Source organism: Varroa jacobsoni, unplaced genomic scaffold, assembly GCF_002532875.2.
Source record: "Varroa jacobsoni isolate VJ856 unplaced genomic scaffold, vjacob_1.0 scaffold_1076, whole genome shotgun sequence".
In the NCBI taxonomy this organism is placed as follows: Eukaryota; Metazoa; Arthropoda; class Arachnida; order Mesostigmata; family Varroidae; genus Varroa; species Varroa jacobsoni.
In genome coordinates, this window is record NW_019213978.1 from 224,937 (window position 1) to 239,460 (window position 14,524).

A 14,524-nucleotide genomic window follows, 5' to 3' on the forward strand; every position below is an offset into this window, starting at 1 on the left:
TTAAATGAAAAAGTTCAGAATTTTTCAAGGGACTATACTGAACATGTCTCCGAGATTATACCATAAAATAGAAACTATGACAATGACCTAAGTATAGGTAAAGATCGCGCGAGTATCTTTCCATTTACTTCAAATGCGTAATAGAAAAGCAGTACAATCAAATAACGATTGTTCGTTTTGGGTACGTTCAGGTGTTTTGAACACGGAGTGCATTGTATACCTAAACGCTTATTATGACATATATATATATATGTCATACTCAACTCATGTCAACTTAAAAAAATTCAACAATCAGAAATTTAGATATTAGAAAAACACTTTTGTGTAATTATATAGTGCACCTAAATGTAAAGACAATTACTTATATTTTTTTAACCGAGACCAAAGCCTCTCCTAAAGCCCTAGAACTTCCCTGGAGTCTATCATAACTTGATTCAAAATCCCTTGCTTTTTTTCGTTTGGCTTATTGCGATTTTAAATATCCCATTCATATCATTTTGTTATAAAACGACCCAGCTAGCGGCAATGACGTATCCCGAGTGTTGTTTGGCTTTGTGTGAAGCACTGTTCAGGAAGGATCGGCGTTTTATGCGAAGGCGGATACAATTATGCGCGGAAAGAGTTTTTTTCTATCTTTCAAAGCACGTTCTATGACTAAGACAATGTAAATGAGCCATCCGTCCCTACAGTGCTAGCTTGGAACATAAGTAACGGCAGCTTTCTAAACAAAAAATGCAGCATTTTGCTTGAATTATGGCAACAGATTATATGTATCCGCTGTCACGCCCTTCTCCTATTTCTCAACAAATTTATTCCGCCTTACCTAGTTGTCCAAAATTGGGGTTTTGAAGAACCCGTCCAAGCAAGCTTTGAAATTTTATACTCTATCAAACGTTTATTTATGAATTTAATTTGCCATTAATCGGAAAAGCTGGTTATATTTTTGTGCGAGCTCTGGATATATAGTTGATATAAGATAACTACCTACCTAAGTTTTTCCAGGGCAGTTTCCAGGCGCCGTTTGGCACTGTCTTGGAGAAAGTGCCTTTGCGAGGCTTTTTCGGAGTCAATAGCATCACAAATCATATGTGCCTTATCTAGGATTTTTTAGTCTGAACTACTCGTCTTACCAAACGTAAGTCAGAGTCGTTTTAGGATGAAGATGTCTTTTTACGAAGAAGACCCTAAGCTTTTTAGAGCTTTCAGTTTCTTTCTCTATTTCACATTGACGTAAAGATTTGCTAGCCGGTACGATTGTTTGTAGAAATCCGTCTTTGTAGCTGCGTGTCGTCCTCTGTCGGGTGCGATTTTGAGCAACAATGTTTTCCGGTGTTTTTCGTTCTCTTCATGGCGCATCTAAATTTTTTTTTGCAAATCTTATAAATTCAATGTGCCTGTAAATAGTTTGGCTAGACTTCATCACATCAGTCGATTCACGATCCTTTAAATCGCCCTCAGCGGCTCAAAAGAAGGCGGACTTAGGGGCAGTGTATCCTTTAGTTCCCAAATACGATTACTGAATTTGGCAAGCTTCTTTCGAACCGTCCTCTTTTCGTACATGGATTCTACAGCATAGAGTGAACCGGTATTCCACACAGCCTGTGCAGCTTTTTAATTCGAGCAAATATTCGAAGCATTAACCATTATGAACTAATACTAACCTAAGCCAAACTTCCAATCTTCACCCATTTATGACAAGTTGTGCTTAATGTATGAGATACGTTACACGCCGAAGCTCGAACGAAAGAGGGTGATGATAGCTCCATAGGTAGAGGCTCCGGCTACTTGAAATAGAGCGCGAAGCAGACGGCTTACCAAATGTGCAGTATTTAATATCTATTATGCAGTATTTAATATCTATTACGAAATAAGACGTTTTTCCGTCATTTACTCGAAGAAATGCTCCAAAAGCAGCCGCTCTAACGAAAAAAGGCAAATAAAACACATTTTTTTTACCTTTAAAGCATTCTCGTTAAATTATATTTATTTAATGAACGCATCGTTTTTTTGCTATGCAATCGCCATATATACAGTTTTAGTTCATCCATATATACATTGTCAGCAATGGAATAGAAAACCATCGCCAATTTATACTCTAACCTTCACTGTATTATCACAATAAAATGGCTTTATTATAGCCTGTATACACCGGTAATAATAACCAAACGGAAGTGAGAAAGTGGTCAGGAAAGCTGGACCCGTTTGCAATTCGTGCTGGGCCGAGAGAAAGCGGATCTCTTCCATCATCGAAGTTTTAGGGACTTAGTAATAATAACATGTTTCCACATGTTTGCAATCGCGTTCACTTGTTCTACGTTACAGATACTGGAGGGTTAACGTCTTGGAGTAATGGAAACAGTCGCACCTAGCTACACTCAACTAGGGTACGACAGTGGATTCCAGGTGGTTAGAACCTAGCAAAAGGCATCAGTTTGCAAGATATGCACTCCATTATATACTATAGTATAAATAGTGGAGTCCTTTTAATATGTTGTGTCTCCTGCGTAAAACCCATTTGGTCAGTCGTACCTAACAATTTCTTCATTGTTACACAAGCAAAAATGTTAGGAAACAAGCTATGATCTTTGTGTAATTGTGATTCCATTAATTAGTTTGTTTACCTAATTAGAGTGCACCATTATCATGCGTTTACATATTGAGAATGCTTTCTTAAGAATAGAATTTTTGTCTAAGCGTGTGTCGGTACTTGCCAATGCAGAATCTTAAAGTGACGATTGGATGAGGGGTGCTACACGCTAGTACTGGGTTCGATGAGGCAGGAAGTGTTGCCAAATACAGTTAGTTGTTGAAAAATGTCTTGGTTCTTGTCGAACACAATACATACATTTTTAACTAATTTCTTTTTTTTACCATATTATAACGACGACGTTCTGTCAAACCTCATAGATGATCTTTTCACAATTCGGTTTCGCTTTCGAGTTATGGTCGGGGGACCGAACTCGAGCGCAATCTTAATTCTTCTCTTATCACGCTTAGTTTTGATATTCAACGTTACACTAACGTCAAATTCGCATCTTGCTCGTTGAACTCGCTAGACCAATTTGTAGGTGTTCGGCTGCCTGATGGGACAAAGCTTTTTCAAGTTCCTTTCTTGTACGCGGTCGGCAACAGGGATTTGAGGCATAAGGAACTCGGACATTTGAGCTGGGTGGATTTTGACCATCACTTCATGTTGTTATGACTATACTTTTGCTGTGCATGGAATACCTTTACTAAGCCAACTGGACGGGCTCACCTGATGGATTCCGTCTGCAGGAAAGACAGGAAAAAAACTATTTTATATTGCAACTTAAGTAAACAATAAGTTGCGCGGCGTTGTTTAAGGGAGCGGAACAACACATAATTTTAGAAGATTAACGCGCTTGATCTCGTACAGACACTCTAATTTTTCAGTTTAAGTGACTACTTTCTAAAATTTTATGTTGTTAGAAAAGTTTGCGTGGATAATATGTCTGGTTGAAAACTATAATGCGCCATATGTAGAGGCCAAGGCTAGAGAAATAGTATTTAGATAGGACATAACTGAACAGTATGAGTATCTCGGAAAATATGTGCATATACAGTCTTGCGGATAATAGAAGAGAACTAGTAAAATTTTCTCGCAAGACTGTACTAGCCCACGTACAACGGATACTCCTGATTACAAATTTGCCTTGAGCAATGTGTGAGTTAGAGATTATACAAAAAATCGCGCAGTTTATAAAATTCTGGAGTCATTTTTGCTCATGTACGCAATAATTATAGTTAAAAAAAGCTCGGCGCGCCGCTTGTATTACACTAAAATACACGTTTCTCAAGTAATATGAAACCCTTTGCTCAATGTTTGAACATTTTTCTGTAATAAATTTACTAACGAGAACCATATGTTCACCTTTGTCCTAGGATAGGCGTAGCAATGAGATCTTGTGTTGGCAGCACTTCAGTCCAATCCTGTTCAGTCTCCTCGGCATCTGGCATTTCCGGCGTTGGCCGGAAAACATCTCCAGAAGAAGATGTGTTTGTCTGCTGCTGATCCTTGAGATCTCCTTCGTCGCTCGGGTCAGTGACATCGACTGACAACTGAAGCTGGAAATCGTACATAGGAAAATTAAAATTTACATATTTGAAGCCGTTATTACTCCTGGGAGTTGACTTTTATAGCACCTGAAGGCCAACAAAATTGTAGTCAATCATGTTATATTTGTCACATCAAACACTGATGCCCATATGCATGCGATCTGTACAGAACAAAATTAGCATGAAAGTTTACGTGAAATCAATGGACGCCGTAAAAAGAAAAAAAATATTAAGTTAAAAGTCATGTGTTATACCATAGCAGTTGGATCCTCCGGTGGCAGAGTCGAATGAGACACCTCGACGGACACCGATGGCAGCCAGCTAAGGAAGCGTGGCCCGTTGAAGTGGAATACGTGCGCAGACGTCGTTACCGCGCGCTCCAACACAGCTGCTCCCTCCACACTTAAAGGGACATTGTTATTGTTGTTTATCAATTGGGCAGCTGCAGTTGCTGTCAGAACATTCGTTACTGGTACAGCAGGAGGCAGGATTAGGTTTTCTTTCGTCGGTGAAAGTGGATCGATATCCAGTTGAAGTCTACAGGTGGGACAAGTCGTGTCCTGCTCTAGCCATGATCGTAAACACGAACTTGAAAAAAGTTAAGCGAGACCACAAATACATGATTGAAAAAATTTTGAAGATACAGCTACTTTTTGACGGAAGTTCAATAAACATCAATTGCCTTGAAAAGACGTTAGAATCGTCTAGGCAATACCATCCGTGAGCAAATATTTAACGTAAAGTTTTTATATTAATATGAGTCGACGCGGTGATTTGAACAAGTAGCCTTCCGATTGAAGCGGGTCAGGGCCCGGTCGGTTGAGGCCGGTCTATGATTTACTACAAATACTATACAATTTGCTAGTACCTAGTATAACTACGAAGACACTTTGGGTTAAAACCGACAGTATTAATGTTAATCAAGCTGAAATACAGTTAGCTTTCCAGAAATCTTTAGGAGGAAGACTTCATCAATTTCGAAAGTGCATTTATTTCTAGGTCTGCTGACTTTATCAACAACTTCGTTAAAGTTCAGTGCAAACATCGGATGCTTGGTTTGTAGCAGATATGCAAAAGACATAGAAATACATAGAGATGTAAGAACAAAGAACAGTACTAAGGAAATGGTGAACATGGTGCTCAAGGATAGGAAGAACTGGGCCAAGGTCACGGCCTTCTTCAACGAAATGATAAAAAGTAAAGAACAACTAGAAAGGAAGAGGCGTAAGAGAATAGTGGAAGGGCACACTCGAAACAATCGTGGGCCTAACGCGCAACAATCGCATCCAGAGGTATTACAGAGTGCACGGCCTCCCTCGAGAGCTAGAGAAAATGTTCAAGAGGAAGGCCAAAATGGAGGATGGACTGGAACGGCTCAAAGAGAAGGAAGATGAAATGACCGTTCCTGCAAGCCATGGTTTCGAAGTGATATCAAAAATATACCGAGCCATGGCCCAAGCGGATAAAGGGGTCCAGGGTTTAGTGGGTGAGAGTCCCACAGTACCGGACTTAAAGCAGACTTGCCCTGCCTATGCCCGGTCTGCATAATGCATTTGCCTTTAACCTCCAAAAAAAAAAAAAGATATGCAAAAGACAACACTTTACAATTAAACGATGCAAACTTTAATTGCAGACGGGGAGTTCGTGCTTACTCGTGGAAGATGTGAGAACATGGTAGGAGCCTTGCAGTAAGCATGCTCTCCCAGCAAATAGCACAAGGATCGACGAGCTGCTCGGATGTGGCAGACGGATACAGTTCAGCCAAGCGCATTGAAATACGGGCGAAATGTCGGTGTTTATGGAGACGCTTTTTGAGCTCTGTGAACGTTGCGTGGAGACGCATCGAGATTGCCACCGATGCCATCGACACCAAGATGTTGCCGAATATCTGAAAATACATAGTTGACCCGTTAATAAATTTACTACTATCGTTAGTGATGATTTTGTGCATGGTTTCTCTTCCCCTAGTGCGAATCTCGGGTGTTACGGCACCTCGCTAAGCAATGGAACAAGCTTCTCGCCGCCCTAAGAATCAACAGCAAATTCATATATATTAACATTTTACAATTTTTAACTATATAATAATGTAAAAATATAATATTCACAAAAATTCAAAAGACGTTTTTTCAAGGTTTCTCTTTCGATCAAAATTCAATGTTTCGTTTATCGCTGTGAGCCAGCCATCTGAAGCAATGCTTAATCGCGGTACCAGGTACGGAAATGTATTACAGTCAAAAAGTTTAGGGTTAACGCTTCAGGCGATTTCTTTACGCACCAACATATGTAGGTCGTGGGCAAAATCAATGGCTAAGGAGGCAAGCTGAAACAGGAGCTCTGAGAAGTATGCAAACTCGGCCCGATTGTCCCATCCTCGATCGTTGTAAACGTCCCATTGGTGCACTGAGTACCTGGAAAGCATCATTGCAAAGTAGAATTTATTCTTTTTATTATAGTTAACGGACGAACGAGTTTTAGGCACTTATTTGCTATCTACTGGCGTATAACGCTTATTAGAATCATGTCTAAACTATAACTACCTTCAAATGAAGATCTACCTTTTTGGGTTTATAGTTCATCCCAAAGTAGAACTAGTCCTGTGAAGTTCTGTAAAGCTGCCAGGGCGAAACGAATAAAATGAATGCTCTCTTCTTGGAATCCCAGAACACCGTAAGGACTGATTTAATTAAATTAAATCTCAGGAAAATAACACAACCGAATAATAGTCACTTCAAGATAATTCGTGTTTAGTAACTTACATTTTTATAAAGATAGTCATCGGTAATTGTGATCCGAAAAAACATACAAAGTAAAATATCACCTTGTGTTTGTGATCAAATTGTTCACTTAAATGAAGGAACATTTAACTTGAAAATCAACAAGTACAGTTGCGCAAGACGTTTTAGCACCGTTGGGCTTATTCTTAACATCAGAGCAATATGTAATACATAACTTTGATACACACATACATCAACCAACAGATATTCTGTGTCTCTGTACCTCATCGCCACACATACATAATCTGTAGTAACCATTCACTGTTTACATGCACTTAATCGTATGCGAGACCTTTTATTGTCGACGTTTTCGTTTTGTGGTTCCCAGAAAAATCGTATTTAGCTTACGGTACAAACACTACATCGGCCTATATTCACTCGACGACGAGGTAAAGCTAGTTAAATAAAAGTCTAGAGAAACACATCATCCCATACCATATAAGACGAAAACAGCACCCGTGGTAAAGTCAACTATTTCTGGGATCAGTAAAACAATTTTTTTCAATTGCGAAAGTGGCCGTTATCCTTCTGTGAATGTGTTCGATGGCTTGGCCTACTTCGTGTGCAATGTGCGATACATGGTAAAACGTAGCACTAATGGATTAGCGAGCAAAGCGTAACGGATTTGGTGTTTCGTTCAAAAAGTTAGTTTAATTAATTTATTTTTTTGTTTATATTTAATTGACAATGAACACATTACAAAAGCATGTGAACTGTTTGACCTTGAGAAAAATCTGCCAACCAAAGCTTTTGCTCCCTAAACACGTTCATACTGCTCCTGTTGGATGGAGAACCCAATCAAATGCCTACAGCACACTGAATCGTACCCGCTGGTCCGATGTATATATGGCATTCTACGCGTGGCCAGCTTAAGCCATATATATATTGGACACGTGTCACACGGCAGACCCAACCTAATTATGACAAGCGAAGCTGGCAAACCCGAACGAAAAAGTCGATAATACTATGTAATCATATGTTGCTATAAGCTGGAATTGAATGTTATTGGCGGGACAAAAATATATTGAACGACCCAGCCCATGCGCTTGGGGTTACGGATTATCGGAGCACAAATGATAGACCCACAATACAGTTAGAATAATACTAAGAGTTGTATAGTTTTTCTATTAATAGCAAGCCGAGTCGACTGCTGAGCAGGTAACAAAAATTGTTGCTAGCTGAATGAAGTGAATATCGCATACATTCCACTTAAGCAAGTATGTAAACGATAAATTTTTCGACTCGGTCCCCGTTGTTCAACCGCACGAGCTTAACTTACCTAAAAATAGAACTGTTCGTACCGTATAGCGCTGTTGAACGTGGCATCTGCTTAAAAATCAATGGACCCGATCACTTTCCGTATGTTACATTAAACCAAAAATCAGCCTCATTCAAGCTCTGCTGAGCTATTCCCTCACGATTCTGTTATTGCCATTTAGCAACGATCGAAAAAAAAAACTTAGCTAGACGCAAGAAATCCAGAACGGAACTGTGTTAAATTGGCTAAACATGCAATTCCTAAAGTTTAACACAATTACCGTCATCGCTAATGTTATTGTTTCAGTCATCAACCGAAACGAAAAACGGTGAAACCGGAGTTCGGAGGTGACACAGGATAAAAGAATAAGGGCAAAACGTTACGAGCGGATAGTGGCCATAGGTTATAACAATAGCGGCAATAATTATAACAATGATCGCAATACTTGATCGTAGTATCATTAACTGTATGTCCTACTGTCTTTATACACCATATAGTATATATCCGAGAAGGACCGCTATACTTCATCAAGGTAATTCATCACGAATTTTTTTGGCAGTCAAAATGGTTTTGCTCACATGAACTTCTTTTCGAAATCAACCCGGGTTTCTATGTGTCCGCCTGCATTTTCCTCACTCATACACACGGATTCCTGCATCAATTTTCCGCATCGATTTGCTTTCTGACTCTTTATTCAGTATAATAGCATCGAAGTTAATTGAGCGGATTCTGTGACACTCACCTAAGAACAATGTACAGGACGTCAACGCTAGCGAGCATTACCTCCGCATCGCAGAGCAGAAAGTAGTGGATACTTTGGGGGTGGACGCGGGCCGCGCGAATAGCGGCCACATGGAGCGCTCCGCATGATGTCAACAGACCAACAAGCAGCAGAGTCAGGCGCGCGTGAGTCGCGCGCGTCAGCTGCGCTGAGAATGTAATCTACGTCAAAAGATCAGGAGAAAACATGGATAAGAGCATGATGAATTACGACTGTTAACGACGGACGCTGCCCAGACTCCCAAAAGATATCTAAATTTATAATATATATTGATTGCTATATAAGACCTAAAGTGGTAACGAAAAACGTCACTTATTAATCAGTTGATCATTGGTCTCTTTACAACATTGTTGTATTAGCGACTGTATGTGTAACCAAAAAGCACAGATTTCTGTAAACGGTATTGAAGAATTGTCGAATTTCAAAAACGAATAATTATTGAATTGGCTAATACGTAGTGCCGCAATTTGATGATAACAAAATGACAAAAAAACACGTCGGACTTACGTAGTCGATGCGGTCTCTGCACAGCTGCGTGAGCAGATGTACAAGCCCGATGGCGGCGAACCATCCCGTCCACGAGACGATAGCTTCCACCTGCAATAAAAAACGTCAGCAAACAAACATAGAGTAATATCTATTATATTAGAACTATAGCCAGCTAATGTGTTGTGAACATTTTGTTTAGTAATAAGGGAGAGTTCGGACAGAAAGTCGCAGTTGTTTTTCGCTTATTTTATAGTCGGATAGGGTTGAATAGATATCGTGAGATTTGAAAGACGTTGCTACTCAAGCAAACGATAGCTAGCTGTTATTATACCGATTATGCGAAATAAAACTATAAATATTTTTGATGTTTGCGTATGGTCAGTACGAAGACAAATGAGAAAAGCTAAATTTTCTAAGAAAGTATTGTCATTTTTGATAAAAAAAAAAAAAGGAAAAAAAGCAGTTTTGTAAAGCAAAGTGAATTGTTTGTTCTCGATTGTTTCTGTCCGGTTAATTGTATTTTAACGACAGCTTCCATTATAAAATAGTGACATGTCACGTTTAGTGCGCAGAAAGTTAACGTGCATTTGGATTTCAATGGGAAGGGGATTTGCTTTCACTTGCAATCGATTCAGATTAATAACTGGTAATAATTAGTTCAAGTTAACTAGTTCCGCAATATTAAGCCATTGATATAATTCAATCGGTAAAGATGTATGTATCCCCTTGGCTAATGATATTTGTCATGTTGCAAAATATCGACAAAGATGTCAGAACTGTCAACGCAAGCTTTACATACGTACAGTACATTTAGGTATCACGCCATCAAGCCAGACATCTTTCATGGCACGTAACATATTTGGAGATAACAACGTAAAAAATCTTAGAGGCTCGAATCAGAGAGGCTATCCTTCCTAAAGTAAGTACCATTCAAGCTAACTACATTTTTACTCCCTTGAACACCGCATTTCAACGGCACAGACTCACAAACATATGATGTGTGACGTTGCAAAGTACAATTAAAATAATCGCAGTGGGCCGATCTAAGCGGGAGAAAAAAACAGGCACTTATCCATACATTTAGCGGTCTAAACAGTTCGGTGCGGAACTACGACATCTGGTCTACTAGGTTGCGGTTTACCAAAGATCGAACTGCTATATTTCAACGCATTGTTAGCATACTTGCTAATGTTGGAGGGAGAATGTACAGAATTCCGGTCTATCTGTAGCTGGGCTTTACAAGGATAACTTGTATATTGCGGACACTTCTAAAAGCCAATACCCTCCGAGTTTAGTTCGTACCATCGCCAAGCGTAATTCGCTAACCAATCGCACCGCTTCCAGCTCCCATATTTCATCTAAATATTTCACTCAAATATATCTGGTTAACCACACGGCAAGGGTATGATCGTGTACGCGACAGGATGGTAGCTGCGCCGTAAACATAAAGTAGCGGAAGTTTTAACGCTGTCTATGTACCGAAAAGGTCATAATTAGAGATAGGAGAGCGTCGGATTATCAAGCTTCTAACTTAATAGTGGCTAGTTAAAAGTACCAGGAACTTTTTCATTAAATATCTTGTTTAGGCCGAATACGCAAAACGCAGTTTTAAGGGGTAAAACTAATATAGAACTACTTCCTTAGTGCCTTAAACGTTGGCTATAACTGCCACCGAGAAAGGAACCCTCGGGACCCTCGCATGTGACAGTTGTACTTCTGGACGCCACTACATGCAAAACATCTTTCGTTGGCAACCTTGAGCTCTGCAGGACTTTTGATGTGGAAGAATTCAAATGGCTTGATGCTAAGTAGACTTGGGCGTCGATTCACTTCAAATATGGGTCCAAATTTAGCAAACAGTAGATGCAATGTCAACTAGGCAAAAGTTAATTGCATTATTTTGTAAGTTAGTGAGAACTAATTTCACAGAGCAGTTTGGAATAACAAATCCGCTGATTTTTTCGGCTAGAAGAGATAACGGTTGGCCGATTTTGGCCATGCTAAAATTTCCTTTCACTAGCGAGAACACGATAGTTGATGTGAACTAAACACATATATTGACTATATGCTATTTTTCAATCCTTGCAAAAATATGGTCCGAAAATAGCTGCCCTACATTTGATGACATAATCCGAAAAAATCAATCCGACAATAATAAGTAGCGCTCGATCGGATATCCGCTCAACGGTTTCGTACCGTTATCGTGACATTATTTCAGGATTCGATTGAAGTTTCCTGTACAGACGCTAACGCCGTCTCGCATACAGAGTTATACCGTTGTGTCACGAGCTAACCATAGTTTTAGTAATAGAACAGAAGTTCAGTGCACAGCATATTCAACGGTTACTGCAGCGCAGTTTAAGTAAAGAAGTTCATATGCCGAAATTATAGTTCGTAGTTCTCTGATCCGTGTTCGTACATCAGCCCCTGTAACTGTACCTAATATTATTACTACGAGCTGCTTAGGGGGCAGAGGCTTAAAACGGACCGTGTTGTCGAAAGACCGGCGAACCTCTTTTCTGATTGTGTAATAGTGGGGCATGGAGTGTCTGCGCAGGGAAAACCGCCAAAACTTCTATAAAAACGTTATCAGTAACTATGCTTTGTTTAACATGTGAGACAAGATAACCATGTTTTAGTGCCCCCTCAGTGTGTTATTGAATCTACTAAAATTAATTGTCATCGTCAACTTTTGTCTTAGCCGTTTTCCTAGTAGGGCGCGACATAATGAAAGCAGTTTGTGGCATAAACATTATCTATAGAAAATATAAACATGACTGGGGCAACTAGCATTACAAAGGCACAACTAAGCACAAATCACAAAGGAATCTTCCAAAGATTCGACAAACTGCCGCTCTCACTACGTAACCTAGCGATAATCAACGACAATAATACGTTTTGAAACGTTGTGGTTTATCAAACGAAATGTCTATGAATTTGTCAACTTGCGATAGTACAAACGTATATCTTACTCTTGTGACGAACGATGGCGCCCTCTGATCTAAAATACTAACTTCAAAATGTTAACATCATTAAAGTGAGCATATATCCAATTAATGGGTAGGCGACACAATGATAGGGCTATACATGCGTATACATCATGCTCGAGTAGAATGTCCGGCTGCAACTCTACAGACTAGTATGTAACGCGTAGTGATATGAAATAGGACCTGAACAACGAACGGACAAAACTTTAAACGTATGTTTCGAGCCTTCATCTCGTTAGTTATTGACTTGGAAAGATCCTGTAATTTTGCTACTTCATTTTAACATCCATATCAACGACAAACAGGAAATGAGTCCGGACATTAGAGCGCGCACGCGATCAGGAAGGCAGTTCAAGATAATATGGTTTCTCATAGGGTCTAGGGTAGAAATATGGAGTGATAAACTTAACCCTAAGCCTTAACTAGCTTAACTAGGACTACTACGAAACCGTATATATAATCTAGAGGTAGCAAACTCAAAGAATCTTTTGTAGTTTCCAAAGTTTAAGTTTCTGCCAAATCAGCTTAGGTAGCCTAACCAGCAGCGACTAAAGTAGTTGAATTGGGTGTTGGATAGCTGCGGAGCTGCCGGTATCTTCTTCTTACCTTTGATAACTTTTCAGCTTATTCGGAACCTCAGAAGCCGGGGTTGCCTCTAATATATGTATAGTCCAATAGATATACTCTAATGCTACATTAGTAGTAAAGCAAACACACGTTCATATTATTGGAATAGTAGGTTAACAAGGACGTGTACTGGCTTCTCGGCCATGGTATATGGACTTCGCGACTTTTGCCCACCGTGAACAATAACAACGTAATTTCCTGTCGTAATATTATATACTGAGCTTTTACCCGTGATACGTTGAGGACGCCAAAGATGAAAATGAACTTGTAGAAAACATAGTTCCATAGACGGTCCTTGCCTTGATTGTCTTCGGGAACACGCAATTCACCGAAGAACAGGTACTGAAGCACGGAGCCCAACGACTTTAGGAGAGCACAAGACATCGACACGATACTCTGTAAATCGAACACAGCAAAAATGACAACTGCGTACACTGTAGCTAGCAATATGTAGTCAATTAGGTCCACTCTAGAATATTTAGAATAGCTAATCATGCTTTCTGTACGCATCCGACATACGAAATCGGCCACCTTCGAATTCTGGTTCGAAAATAACTTTTCTGTTACAGACAACGCTATTCTCAAATGCTGGAGGCCTAACTCTGTCACACACACACAGCATTGTCTGAACTGTTTTGCTTAACTGTATTGTCGTGCGCCGTCTCGAACACGACGGCAGACTGAGCCGCCGAGATTTAATGGAGATAAACACTTTCGATACAAGTGCTTGCAATATAAATCATTGCATATCCTAAGCGACTGTTTGCCGTACACGTACCATAAAGGAAAGGGATTCAAACAAGTCCAGAACAAAGATGGGTTTATTAAATCAATGTCCCACACACTCAGACATAGCCTTTTTTTTGCATTGTTGCGAAGTGTTTTTTTCCAAAGTTTATAGGGGGCATTTATACTTGGTATTGTACAAATATTACTGCTTACGGGTCGATACGTTAAGGTAGAAAGTCAGTTCGGGCTTCGCATATACATTTCGCGGGGCAAATCGAGTTCTTGTTAGTAATTGTGTAACAGATGGGACATCGATAACTCGAAGCATCAAAACTAGTGTAATAAACGATAACCCATCATCTGCTTGATTACAAACTAACGCACAAAACGATGTGGAAAGAAGCTACCTTTTGATCATTTTTGTGCAACGATCTACATCGGTTGGCCCACTAGTTTATTCGGCGGGAGCTGTTTTTGATGCAAAGTCAAGCTCGTTGATTTTCCTTGTAATTTTGCTTGTAAATGGTTATATGCTTTTCTATGCATGCTGAGGACGTAAAAACCTTTATGAAAGTAGGTCACGAAATAAATGCATTAGTCCGATCATGAATTTCACCTAAAAAGATATCGTGTGAGAGTCCCATAAACCTGTGGGAAAACTGTGTATTTTATAATGCTATTACAGTTCAAAACCGAAATCAGAACAGATGCATTAATGAACAAACGTACTGTTTGTTTAAGAATAATTCTGGAAGTAAGTTTTTACTTCCAGAATTCGAAAAGTCTATAGACTTTTCTATAT

The 14,524-nt window shown here is 39.6% G+C and overlaps 1 protein-coding gene and 1 long non-coding RNA gene across 8 annotated transcripts in view; one reads left to right on the top strand and one right to left on the bottom strand.

Annotated features, from left to right (window-relative positions):
- Positions 1–5,821, top strand: part of LOC147752692 (uncharacterized) — a 21,593-nt gene extending 15,772 nt beyond the window's left edge. The window contains exons 1-2 of one of the 2 annotated variants that reach the window (XR_015313398.1): positions 4,672–5,369; positions 5,711–5,770. This is a non-coding gene — a long non-coding RNA (uncharacterized LOC147752692). Of the gene's footprint in view, positions 1–4,671; positions 5,370–5,710 lie in introns of those variants that run through there. The other variant, XR_015313399.1, reaches the window with a different exon arrangement.
- LOC111266369 (E3 ubiquitin-protein ligase AMFR) overlaps positions 2,014–14,524 on the bottom strand; it is a 47,100-nt gene continuing 34,589 nt past the window's right edge. For 4 of the 6 annotated variants that reach the window (XM_022843813.2, XM_022843815.2, XM_022843812.2 and 1 more), the window contains 8 exons: positions 13,222–13,389; positions 9,398–9,487; positions 8,852–9,051; positions 6,353–6,485; positions 5,730–5,965; positions 4,332–4,665; positions 3,893–4,086; positions 2,014–3,270 (listed from right to left, as the gene is read on the bottom strand). In XM_022843813.2, the coding sequence (XP_022699548.1) occupies positions 3,234–3,270; positions 3,893–4,086; positions 4,332–4,665; positions 5,730–5,965; positions 6,353–6,485; positions 8,852–9,051; positions 9,398–9,487; positions 13,222–13,389 (1,392 nt within the window). In that variant the 3' untranslated portion in view covers positions 2,014–3,233. Of the gene's footprint in view, positions 3,271–3,892; positions 4,087–4,331; positions 4,666–5,729; positions 5,966–6,352; positions 6,486–8,851; positions 9,052–9,397; positions 9,488–10,182; positions 10,479–13,221; positions 13,390–14,524 lie in introns of those variants that run through there. The other 2 variants (XM_022843817.2, XM_086970877.1) reach the window with 2 other exon arrangements.